The sequence below is a fragment of the Pseudonaja textilis genome, chromosome 18, assembly GCF_049901715.1.
Source record: "Pseudonaja textilis isolate UNSWEBS1 chromosome 18, rPseTex1.2, whole genome shotgun sequence".
In the NCBI taxonomy this organism is placed as follows: domain Eukaryota; kingdom Metazoa; phylum Chordata; class Lepidosauria; order Squamata; family Elapidae; genus Pseudonaja; species Pseudonaja textilis.
Window position 1 is genome coordinate 3,158,554 of NC_142007.1, and position 12,915 is coordinate 3,171,468.

At 46.1% G+C, this 12,915-nt stretch overlaps 1 protein-coding gene across 2 annotated transcripts in view; it reads left to right on the forward strand.

Moving 5' to 3' along the window:
- SSU72 (SSU72 homolog, RNA polymerase II CTD phosphatase) overlaps positions 1-12,915 on the forward strand; it is a 31,873-nt gene that overhangs the window by 10,115 nt on the left and 8,843 nt on the right. Inside the window, exons 1-2 of one of the 2 annotated variants that reach the window (XM_087914895.1) lie at positions 3,934-4,068; positions 4,983-5,126. In XM_087914895.1, the coding sequence (XP_087771021.1) occupies positions 3,995-4,068; positions 4,983-5,126 (218 nt within the window). In that variant the 5' untranslated portion in view covers positions 3,934-3,994. Of the gene's footprint in view, positions 1-3,933; positions 4,069-4,982; positions 5,127-12,915 lie in introns of those variants that run through there. The other variant, XM_026715678.2, reaches the window with a different exon arrangement.

Consider the following 12,915-nt stretch of genomic DNA (forward strand, 5'->3'; position numbering starts at 1 on the left):
GCAAACGTTTAGATTCGTGTTAAGATTGCGGTTAAGAATTAACCAGGGTTGGTGCGGTAGCTAAGATGCGGCAGCTAGACTCCTGCCTCAAGCCAGCTTTCTCCACCATGGAGCCCTTGAGGTACGTCAGGACTAGAGCGCTCAGAATTCAGCGTTGATTTGACATTGTCAAATGTCGGGTGCTTGTGTTGCCTGATAACCTTGAAATGACTTGGTTGAGTAGACGGTCTACAGATCACCACCTCTGAGATTTGCAAAAGCCGTTCCCCATTTGCCCCGTTTCATGGCGGGGGGGGAGGGGGGGACCTCCTGTTGTTTCCCACAAGCGCTCTTTGCTTTGTCACAGCTGTGAACCATGGGTTCTCCTGGTATCCACTGCGGGAGGAAGCCGCCTTCACGCTCGTGACTGCTTCTCACTTAACGCGCCCCAGACGAAGCACAATTGGACAAGTTTAAAAGTACAGGGTATTTCGGTTGTCGAACCAGATGTCCATCTGGAGCCTGACTCACTTCCTAAAATTAGCCCTGTCATTTGCATTTGGAATGAGACAAAATGTTCTCGCTGGAATTCTCAGTTGATGGAGCAAAAGTGCATTGTGTTAGTTTGGAGAGAGAGAGAGAGAGTGTGTGTGTGTGTGTGTGTGTGTGTGTGTGTGTGTAGGTAAGAAAGACAAATGGTGGAGTTTCTGATGAGAGTTGGTTTCTGCTGCTGATCTTTGCTTTTGAGTAAAAAAAAAAACCCATGTCCCTCATGAAACAACCATTTTAACAAGAAATGCTTAGTGTCCCCCAGGCTTCAAACAGGAGGAAAAATGAATGGTTCAAACTTCTAAAAATACTATTTGGCACTCGGGCATAGAAAAGGGTTTCTTTCTCGGCGATTTTTAAGATTTTAATTTATCCCTGTGACAGGGATAGCCAAAAGAAATGGGCCTCTGCTCTGAATGTTTTTTTTTTTTTAGCATGCTGCAGTGTATAATGTGAAAAGTTTCAGGGCAGCGAATACATTTGTTTATTTATACATTTTATATGGTCATCCATTCACTCTCAATGACTCTGGGCGGCTTACAAATTTAATAAATGCAGAAAAATAAAAATAAAAGTCTCAGTCTTGGACCTAGAGGGCCAAAGGACCGATGAACCAACTGCATGCTGTTCCCACTAAGCCTGGCTTGGCTTCACATATTGCGTGAACCCAGTCAGGATTCTGAAACTAGTTTATGCTTGCGTGACCCCAAGCGAATTGTTTTTTCTTCTGTTGAACAGTTGCAATCATCAAACAGTGCCTTTGTGTAATGCACAAACCAGTGTCATTTAACACCCACACATACTGTGTTGTCCTCCAGGATTTGAAAATGCCATCTTAGGGAGAAGTACCTGGGCAGTGCCTTGAATTAAATTCTTCTTGTGAATGGAGCATTAAATTAGACACCCTCCCTTGTATTGGCTACAGCGTAATTTTCACTAAGAGCTGTCTTTGGGAATTCACCTCGAAATGATTTGGGCATCTCTACTTGGGACCACTTTGCAGTCAATGAAAATGGGGTCCCTTTTTTCCCTGAGCAATTTCTAGCCCGCCCACCCCCCAAAAAAGGTAAAAATTATTTGAGGAAATAGTGCAATTGATCTGATGCCTCTTCTCGGGCCTTTTTGATAGATGTGAAAGAGACAATCAGCAGTACAGCCTTTAGGGGAAGCTAAGGAGATAGAAGATAGAAATAAGATAGAAATCAGAAACGTTGACTTACTCCTTATTCACTCCTGGGGGGACTTCTACATGTGTCACTGGGCAAATACTCTCTATTAATCAAAATGCAACTTTTGGAGCAAATATCTCTTATAGTTATTTGAAGACAAGGGCCCTGTCTTGAGGCTTAGGAGCTGAAAGGAAAACCGGACAGGCAAAAGGTGTGTTATTTACACATCGATTGGGTGAGGTTAATTTCTGTGGTGCTGATGCTCCTTTCCCTAATTTTGTGGCCTCCAGATGCCTTGCAATGCAAATTTCTAGCCGATGTGGCCAAAGGAGAAAATGAAGTCTTAGTTCTTGAAATTTGGGTGCAATTTACATATCCTTCCATTGAATGAGGGTTGGTTTTTTTTGCAAGCTCAGCCTTCCCTCATTGGGATCTTGCTCGGGTGCCCCAGGCAGTGTCAGTATGGCCCAGCACAAGGCATGCTGGTGGTGTCCCCTATGGTTTCTTTCCTCTTCCCTGTTTCTTTCCCTCTTTCCTTTCCAACCTAAGATAATGAAAAAAGCCTAGTGAGAATCTTACAATCTCACAATAGAGATTAATTCCATTAATCTCAGCAAACTTTGATAGGATCTAAGCTGTTGCTGTGGACAGAGTTGGTTAGTTAGGGCTGGTAAACTAACTCTGATTGTCCACAGCAGCAGCATAGTCCTGGCATAGTCCAGGTAGACCCACTGAGATTAATTAAATTAATTTCTATTATGTGCTATTTTATTCACCTTTGTTTTGCTGCTTGTGTTGTGTAGAATGGAAGGCTGAGTATGGCTCAGTGACTTTCAAAGCAAACTTCAAAGAAGAGACTAAATCCACTTGTTTATTTATTTTTTTAATAAAAATTAGCTATGGGATTTGTATTTATTTATAGTTCAGATTTTTACAGCTGTACCAGTACTTATTTTGTTATGGAATGTAAAAATCTTAGCAAGCAGGACGCAGAGCTCTATTTATAGCAGGTGCTTGCAACCTGCGTGCTAAATTTATCCAGAGAATGGAACCATGATGACTTGGGGCTGTAAACCACAAACTAGCTAGTTCGTTTTTCCTTTCTTGTATTATATGAACGCAGATGGTTGGCTTAATTGAATAATTGAGCTATGGGTATGTGGGTCTTGTGGCTGGGAAAGCAATTTTGGAGCCAAGTTGGCTTTGAACGGTTGATACCTTGGTACTTCTAAGGTGAGTATGTTACTCAGTTCAGACACCTTCAAACATACTTCCATTACATGGATAGTTAAAGGATTTTTATACTTGGGCTGCAAAACAGTCACTAAGTGGCAGCAAAGAGCTACACCTAACTCTTTTCCGCCACCTAGGGTTTGTTTCAAGCAATGCAGCCCAAATAAGGCTAGAAGGCACCCAGTTAAGAAAAAGTTTATTCCTGCCTTGAGCAGAGTTAGAGTCGCTTGACTAAAATGTGCCATTCCGTTGCTGAAAGCCCAGCTGCTGATGGTTAATTAGGCTTAAAAATTGTCCAACTTTTTAAGTGAAGGGAGGCAAAACCCACTAAATGAATACATTTGACTAGAGGCAGCTATTAATCAACATACGAACATGGGCAGAGATTTGCTACTTGGGTGAACAGGAGCATATAGGCTTTATTTAAATTAGAGGTTGCTTTACAGAGTGAAGAGAAAAATACTTCTCTTGGACAAATCACATTTCTTTGGTCTTTTCTCAGGAGTCATAACAACCGAGGAGCTCCTGAGCGAACCAAGACCGGGGGTGGCTTTATAAATTTAATTAGAGAATACAAGGACAAAGCAAAAAACCATCAAATCTTAACTGTGAGCCAAGAGACAGTCTAGTAAACTAGCTGGCTTCCCCAATGTTAAGCACGATAGATATACCACTGCGTTTACACACTCAGCCATGATTTTTTAAAGCTCATTTGTTAAAGAAGCCATGATGTCAGGCTTAAACCGCACATATGGCTGCAAATCTCACCAAGTCACATTGTGGTTTCAGCTAATCAGCGTCTGTACAGCAATACAGGATTATCTGTACACTTGGAGCTCAGGTGTCTTATCTGAAGCTGGTAGCTGACATTGAGAGCGGAGGAGGGGACTTGGGAGGGGTGGAAGGGTAAATTTGAAAGTCTTTTTTGGGGGGGGGCGGGAGGGCAGTCTCTTTGATGCCAGGAACAGTAGGCCAAGTGCTTGTAAGAACTGTGTGCACTTCATTTATAGACAAGAAGAGTTGAAAATTGCTTTCCTGTGTATACAACCAGCCCTGAGGCCTGGATGTGCTTTATCCTTGCCATTGGAGATGGCCTCCTAATTTGTGTTGAAAGCTCGCCAGCGAGCGACACTCTTTGGTTAGTGTTTACGCAACCAATTGCTTTTTTGAGTCCCGCTGAGCTTCATTAATGCCATTCCAAAGAGCCGGCCTCCTTGTGGGGAGCAGTCAGTGCCTTAGGAAATGACAAAGCCGGCCATAAACAAAGGAAGAACGCGCTCCTCCTTTACGCTTGCCTGCCCAATGACTTCACCGATTTGCCGGCTGATTCTCCTAACACCGATTTGCCGGCTGATGCTCCTAACAGTTCCTTTTTGATTCCGTCCCTTTTCCTGTCATTCTGAACAGAGGCAAGCAAGGGAATGAAATGAACGAAAAGCTGTTTGGAAGCTGAACAAACGAGAGAATACATCGGCCCTGGTGCTGCAGCTGAAGCTTTGAGGCTACGGGTTTGCGCTGTTCTTCGACCAAACCTGGCTAAATTTTTTACCTCTGGCCCGGTTGCTTCGTCTCATCGAGCCTGACTTTCCTCCTTAAAAATACTTTTAATCATGTTTGCCACTCGGTCTTTGTAGGATGGCACTGTCTTTGCTTTCAACTGCATACAGCCTGTACGCTTGCATTGCTTTCTAAAATTGTCTTCCTTGAAAAGGCCTTTTCAACATCCCTCGCTGTTTGCCGAGTTTGCAGTTGACGTCTCTTTCCCCCTCCTGAAATCACTCTGGTTAAAAAGATTAGCCAAGGTCCTAGGAGGAACTAACCGAGATCTTGACTTTCGGTCCTTTTTATTTTATCTTGTTGCAACCTTAAGTAGTATCTGACAGCCGTTCTCAAAGTCCCCCTTAATGTAAGGTTAAAACGTGAGTAGATGCCGTTGGGATGATACAACAGCAACCCAGAAGTTGTGGAATTTGGGCCCATGAATTGTCAAATTTTGTCTCTGCATCCCGACTAACGGAGCTTCCCCTCCCCCTCCCCCTTTCTCTTTTTCAGCAAACGTGGTTTCAGCGTCCGATCGTTTGGTACCGGGACTCACGTCAAGCTGCCAGGACCTGCCCCAGACAAGCCCAACGTTTACGATTTCAAAACAACATACGATCAGATGTACAGTGACCTGCTTAGGAAAGACAAAGAACTGTATCCCTGCGGAAGGGCCTTTCAAAATCCCGCTCTCTGCTCTTTTCCGAGGTGTCTTTGTGCTCCTTTGCATAAGGAACAACTGGCTACTTGACTCTGGCTAAGTCTTGGTGTTTCCAGGCCTCAACAGCAGGTGCTTCACACTGTAGAAAGGGCTCCTAGCCACACCCCTTAACGTCCCCTTAGCAGTTGTGCGACAGGTTGGTTAGAGCAAGGGGACACCGGCATCTCTCTTGGGGTGCAATTGCCTTTCTGTGCCGGCGACACTAGGAGGAGCCCCTCGGTTTCTGGAAGCGGAGGGCGTATCAGTCGTAGTAATACATTGGGAGACACAGCCTTGGTTAAGAACATCCTTCCTTCCACAGTCCAGATTTGGGCTCATGGTCAGTGCAGCTCCCCATTCGCCTACCTCTGGCCAATTGTCCTCTCTTCCGCCCTGGGGAGTATTTCCATCAAGTCGCCAAGGGTGAGGCTGTAGCTTCCTTGTTTCCCCACCTAAAATCCTGGGCTCCCATTTCAGTTTCTCCATATAGGGCTGGGGTAGATTTTTGCCCCATCTCCAGGTGAGCTCTTCTGTCTCTTGAGCCTACTGGGACTCGAAATGTTCTTCACCCTCTCTCCTCTGATCCTCTTCTAGTGAACGACTTTGCTGTAGAGTAGAGACAGGATAACTGCCCTCTGGTTTCTTTCTCTCTCCAAACCCCCCCACCCTCTCCACCTCTCGGGTCCTTCAAAAGAACCTGGAGAGAGGTGGAATTCCCATTTGATGTGGGGCACTGGGGAAGGCCCCTTCCCTGAGCCAAGAGATGAATTGAGGCAGTCGTTCCCATAAGATAAGTCTTGCTGGATTCAGGGCTGGGAGTTACCTTGGAGCTTGACCTGGGGCAAAGCTTGTGCTTTGCTGCAGGCTCTCCGAGGATGCCAAATCTTTCAGTCAAGGAGGCAGGTGATCTGGAAGGAAGATCTTGGGTCCTTCCTTCTGGAACAGCTGGAGCGTGGTTGCCCTTCTTCAGCTCTTGCCCCTCAGTGCGGACATCTTGCATCCTAGTATCCAGCTTGGCCTTCTTTCGAGAGTCTTTTAGGGTTGAAAGCCCAGTGGGGGGAAACCAGTAACAGGAGTTTAGAAGTCCTTCTTGAGCTTTTCTCCAGAATCTGAACAGATAACACTCTCCCACACCCCCACACCCCAAAAAAGCATTTGGAACCATTTAGATGGGGTGCTTGATTTGAAGAAGGGCTTCTCAGTCTCTTCTGCTCAAGCCATGCTTTCATATTCTTTGGAAACAGGCCCCCGGGGTTGAGAGTTCTGAACGTCCTAGATACTTCATCCACGTCTGTTCTGTAGCTCAGATCCTTACAATCTTTGAAATATATCATTGGCCGAGGGCAGAAGAAAGTTTACAATAGGACAAAGGCTGCCTGCCTTCTTTTTTAGGGCCGTGGTCCCCAACCTTTGTGGCTTGGTGGGCTGGCTGGAGTGGTGGGCCGGCACACTTGCGCAGCTCCACTCGCACAGGGTGGTCTCGGCTCCTTCAGGCTTCTCCATGCCCAAAGCTTTTGCAAAGGGACGGAAGGCCTGAAACAGCGTGGGATCGCTCCCCCCGAAGCCTTTATTTGCAAAAGCCTTGGGCGGGGAGGAGGGAAGCCTTTGGGGGTACGATCTCGTGCCCCTTCAGACTCACCGAAGCTACCCGATACTCCAAAAACAGATCTGGCGTCATGCGCCTCGGTGAGCCAGCAAAGCTGAGCAGGGCGGGCTTAGCCCACTCAGCTTCTGCTCTCATTATTCCACTTACGCAAGGGAGAAGCCTTCGTGGGAGTGAGGCTGCAGGTCCACCACTTCTGCAGCCCGGTTGGGAATAGGCCATGGCCCAATAGTTGGGGCGCAGCCCACAGGTTGGGGAATCCCTGCTGTAGGCCCTGGGCCTCCAGCTCCCTCGGCATTTGGAGCCTACCGCTTCATTGGGTGTTAGTCGTGAGGAGTGCTCCCAACACAAAGCTTTCGCCTCCCGTCATTCATGTTCTTCAGGCCCCAGCTGGCCCTAGAGGTTGGGCTCATAGGGCAAACCCCCCCAGAAGAGAGGCATTTGGGTGTAGGATGGCATTTAGGTGTGAGATGGGCTGGCTGACTGGCTTCACGAGACCTCGGGAGGGAGGCACCAGGAGGCACCTGATCCTTTTGACCCCGGACCAAGCTTGTCTGGTACTTCTCACTGAATTGATAAGCCTGCCACTTCAGATCATGTACGGGATTAGAGGCTCCTGTGATGGATTCCCAGAGGGGTCTTTTTATCCAAAGCCCACAAGGCCATCAGAAACAGAAATTGCTACCCTGGCTGTTCCAATGCCTGCAAGGGACACACAAATGGAGACGGCCCCCGTGGAAATAGGACTCAGATCTTTTTGAAGCCACCAGAGCCAGTGGCCTTCACTGTGGCTAGATTCCACCATACTGTGATAACCAGTCATAGTTATGGGTTAGTGGGGAATCTGTAATGTTTAGGTACATGAGCCTGTGGGGGTGGGGTGTACCATATCAGGTTCAGCTAGTCTCAACGCATCCACTTACAGGAATTGCAAAGAAGCGGAGAGAGATCCTTCTAAGCTTTTCCAGAAACCACCCACTATTTTATTTTTAGGCCAGGTGGGCCACCGAAGCCGATTTTCTTAAGCATGCTTCCAAAGTATCTGCAAGTCCCAGAAGCATTCTTGGAACGGCAGGCTGGGCTTGAGGGTGAAGCTTTCTTTTGCAACGTGCTTGGCTTCCTAATTAATTGAAAGAAAATTAAACCTAAAAGAAATTTGAGGGGGGGAAAAAAACCATATGGGACACTGGAAATTTACCCTGTTGAGTGAACGCAGCCATCCTGGTTAAGTGGATATAAATTCACCTAAGTGGGATTGAAGTCAGCCATAGCTAAAAGTGACCAATTGCAGACAGTCGCACACACATTTTGGAGGAAGTGCTAAACCTTGTCTCCTCCTGTCTTTATAAGCTATAAATGTCTCTGGACAGCCAGCTGTTTCAAGCAAACTCTGGATGACCAGGCCTTTCAGGCGTCCTGTAACCCCTTGTGTTTCCTACTGGCATCAAACTTCTTACAACAGGGTGGACATGTACAGATCATGCCTCTCTTGATGTGTTGGTCTCTCCCATCAAATAAGCCACAAGATAATCTAGGAAGATCGGAAATCCTCAATGTCCATGTTTTCCACATTAAATGTGCTTTGGGCAAGATACCTTCTGTCATACAAACTTCCACCAGTGGCCCGATGTAAGACCCCCTTGTTGCCTCCAAACTGCAGGCTTAACCTCTCAGTGAGAACTAGCACACAAAAGCATTAGAGGACAAAGATGGGCCCCGTACATCCCGGATATAATGGAGCTATTTCCCCCAGGGAAGGGGGCAGCCTTAATAGGATGAGGTCCATCATTCCCTCCCTCTCCCCTTTAAAATGGCACGCTAGATGGTTCTGAGGATCTACCGACAGCTGGCACTCTTGTGAAATGATTTGTTTGTACTGAGCACTCAAACACCATTAAAAAAAATAATGTCTTTGGGGCCCCCCCTCCCGTCCATTCTCTTGGGGTTGCTTTTTTTTTTGGTCTGGGTAGTTCTGCTCTAGAGGAGGCTGTCCGAGCTCCAAGCAGAGGCAGCAATATGGACACGTCCTAAGGTGTTGCAGAAAACACCTGGAGGGCAGCCACTGCGAAGTCCTGCACTGACGGTCAAATGCTGCGGGAGAGACCCCTTTTTAAGCTGGGGGCGTTGGGGAGGTGGGAGCTTGGCTGAATCTGAACAGCCACAAAAATCTAAAGGAATGGAGACTGCATCTTGGGCCAACCTGCTTTTAAGATGGAGGACTTTGCCACCAACGGAAGCTGTTGGATGGTCTTAGGGCCTGCTTCCTTTCTCTGCTTGCCTTCAGACCGACAGTGGCTCGTCCTTCAGACCCTGAAGGCTGAAGCGGCAGACTCTTAATCCATGGAGAGGAAGTGGTACCCCCTCCCCCGTGTGTAAAAAAGTGTTGCCCCCTGCTTTGATTCAAGGGGAACCTTCCGGGCCATGGTGGATAATTTATGGTGAGGGTTTGGCTTCTTTCCCTGCTTCCCCTTCCAGTCTGCATGGTCAACCAAGAAATCACCCAGGCTACCCAGACAGGAAGCACCACGGCCAGGACCACCTGAGACAGTAAGGTAAAAAACAAAAAGCTGCCTAGAATGGCAAAACGTGTATCTCCCCCACCCATCAACCCCTGGAAACCACCGACACCAAGCAACCCTTCCGTTTCCCTTCTCTAGGAAGGTCCTCTGGGTTGATAAAAGTCGTGGATTTTAGAGAAGACTGCCCTGACCATTGGTAGTCCTCAGGAATTAACTTCTCCTAAGAGGACTGTGGGAGGCAAGGTTAGGACAGAGTCCTTTTTAAGTTTTCCGGAGAAGTTGACGCTTCGGTGACTCACCCATAAAGCGAGTTGATTGGGGAGTCTTTTTAATTCCCCAAAAAGCTCCAAACATGTCACTTTATTTAAAAGAGAAGAGTAATCTGGTAAAATCCAAGAATGAAGTATTGAGAGAGGCAAACATTTTTTAGGGAAGAAATCAAGAGCACCAGGATGAGCCCAAGGGAGGGAAGGGTCCAATGTGTCATCAGTCTTGAGTCCCTGCGCGCCTACAAGAGATCTAAGTCCAGCCCACCTTGAATTCCTTCTTAACTCCCACTAATTTCGTTTGAATGTTAGTAGTACAGATTCTTGTAGCACTGCCTAAATCTGACTTCCCTGTCGTTTGACAAAACTATTCCTTTGATAACCTTTCACACTGTTTCTGTGGTGGGATAGCAATCAACAGGGAGGAAAGTTGCAAGGAAGATTATGAGGTAGAGTGAGCCGTTGAGGATTGGAGTCCAGATTTGACCTCTCCTGGTCAGTGACTGCAACATAAATTTTAAAAAATGGACCTCTACCCCCTTCTCATATCACACAAGTTTTAAATGTGTACATAACAAGAGCAACACAAATGGCTTTTTTTGAGATCTCAAATGAGATGGAGGCCGCTCCATTAAGACATTTGCAGATTGCTGTTTTCCCGTTTGGGATCACCAGTCCAGGATCAAAATTTGGCATTGCAAAAATAACCATTGGGTTCAGGACTCCCTCTTTGAAGCTGTCCCACATAAATGAGTGAGAACCACTCATTTATGAGTTTGAATTCTGATTTAAGAGATTCCCTGATATTTTCACCTAGATCTGCAACTTCAGCAATTCTGATTTTAGCCTGTCAGAAGATTGGAATCTATTCACATGCCTCAAGAGAAAGGAAAATCTTTCTCTGAGATTGTATTTGCCATTTCTCAGTCTTTCTCAAATTACCTAACCACAAAAGTGATAGAATTGACGCTCTTGGTGTTTACATTCACAGGGATGTAAAACACCCGCTGATTTTAAAAACCGCCAGGAGAAAAAGGAGACTCTTCTTTGGATTTGCCAATTCAACCCAGAAATATATCCTGCATCACTGGGCTGAAAAGAGGCCTGCAGAGGTGGTGTAGTTTGCAAAAAGAAAGTTGCTAAGCAGAGCAGCCAGAATATATATATCCAAAAATTAAAATAGCTTTAATAATCAAAGGTAGCTTTTAAAATAATTTAAGTCAGGAGACGTAGTTTTTTGCAGGGAGTGCACAGATCCCTTTAATTGGACACAGGCATGGCTTGGCTCTCTAATTCTTGACAATTCCCATCGGCTGGGGTTCAAATTCTGAAAGCCACGTGTCGCCTCTTCCTGCTTGGTGGGGAGTTGAACTTTGCCACTGATCTCATCCAGTGTTGGAAGAGACTGTTGTACTTTTCCTACACAGGTATGGGAAGGGTATTTTCATGGCTGGTTTTCCAGAACAGCTCGTCCTTTTATTAGTCACCCCACAGCCATAATTTCACAAGCAGGAGACCTCACTTAATCCCTGGATTTGTGCAGTAGGCTTAGAGAGGCACTGCGTCTCCTCTTCCCTTCCAATCTTCCCAAGCTTAGCATGGAACAGCATTGGGTTGAGTGTCTAAAATGGTGGATTTTGGTGCCCTTCAGCTTCCGGCCTAGGTCACAGTCTGGCCACCATGTTCCTGGCCTAGGTCAGTCTAAATTCTGGCCTGGGAGAAGACCAAGCTCTTTCCTTGTTCTGTGGACCCCCAGGACAATGCATGGTGAAGATGTCAGACCTGGTCCCAGCCTGATGGAAGAACAATCTCTGCGCTGCTGTGAGTTCAGTTGCCATTATCAATGGACAAACTGATGTCATGTAGAGATAACCCTGAGCCAGAGGAAATGCCCCTTTTACTATGAGGTACTCGATACTTGGAAGATAGAATAGGACAGAACAGAGTTGGAAGGGACCTCAGAGGTCTTCTAGTCCAACCCCTGCTCAGGCAGGAAGCCCTATATCATCTCAGGCAGACGGTTCTCCAATCTCTTCTTAAAAACCTCCAGGGTTGGAGCATTCAGAACTTCTGGAGATCTTGGAATAATCGTTCCACCTTGACTGTTAAGTTCCTTCCATCCGTTGCAGGGACATAATAACCCTTTGGTTTTCTCCCGCCAGCCTTCTGCCCTGCGGACATGTTAGTTATAGATGGAAATTGAAGTCTAGATCATGTGACGCCTAGCTCGCACTCTTTGCCCCAAAGGAAGTACATTCCAGTAGTTGGGTTTAGTCCATACCCTCAATTCCAGACCAACCATGATGCTTTAGTGTAGCTTGTGCGAATCCAGCTCTTATATTTTATAGGAAGTCCTGGAGTTATGGCCACAGTTGGGACTTATCTGCTAAGCGATGCGGTTGTTAAGGGGCCGCACCCAACTTTTACCTTTTCTGCAGCAGCCGTTAAGCAAATCCAATTTCTCCTGGTGACTTTGCTTGTCAAAAATCAGTTGGGAAGGTGGCAAGGTGCGCGCAAACACCTGATCCCAGGATGCTGCAACTGTCACAAATCATTTGCCAAGCGCTCAAATCATGATCACGTGGCCAATAATATACATTGCAACTATTGTTTTGAGGATCAATCATAAATTGCTTTTTAAAGCAGTCGCTAAATAAATAATGGTCGTTAAATCGAGGACTGTCTGTAGGTTAGTGGATAGTGCAAAAGAAGTAGCTGAGCCAGCCTTGGGCAGAGACAACCACGAAGAGCAATTAAGGCTAAAACCATTCTTGTTTAAAAGAGATTAAAAGTTAGATTTTTAGAAAGTTAGAAAAAGCCTGGGAAAATAAACTAAACTTTTAATTGTTGCTACCTTGATAACAAAGAAGGCATCTAGTGAGCCTTTTTGGTGCCACAAAGTCTCCTCTAGATGTTCCACTGCCATTTGCCTTTGGTCCTTGCCTTCAAGAAGCTGCAGTAGAAAGCTGCAATCCAGAAGAGAGGAATCCTAATGGATTCTGCAGGATTGCAGTTTGCTGATTGCTTTGGCCTTAAGACTCGAGGGCCTTTGCAGGAACCAGTTTAAACCTTGATTTTCTTGTATTTTTATTTCCTCCTTATTAACCAGAGAGAGAGGAGCCTCCCATGCGGTGGCTTATCATTGGAAACAGAGAAGCAAGATTCAGTCAGAGAAAAGAGTTGGGATTATTTCAAGTACACATTTTAGGTATAATTACAGCCAGGCACAGTATTTAAAAAATGAGCAACTTTTTTCTAGACGTAGAGGAAAGACACAACTGAGGTTTGGCCCTTGAGACAAATTCCCTGGCTTTTACCCAAAACTCCGTAGTAGAGAAGGAATTGGTGACACCCTTCT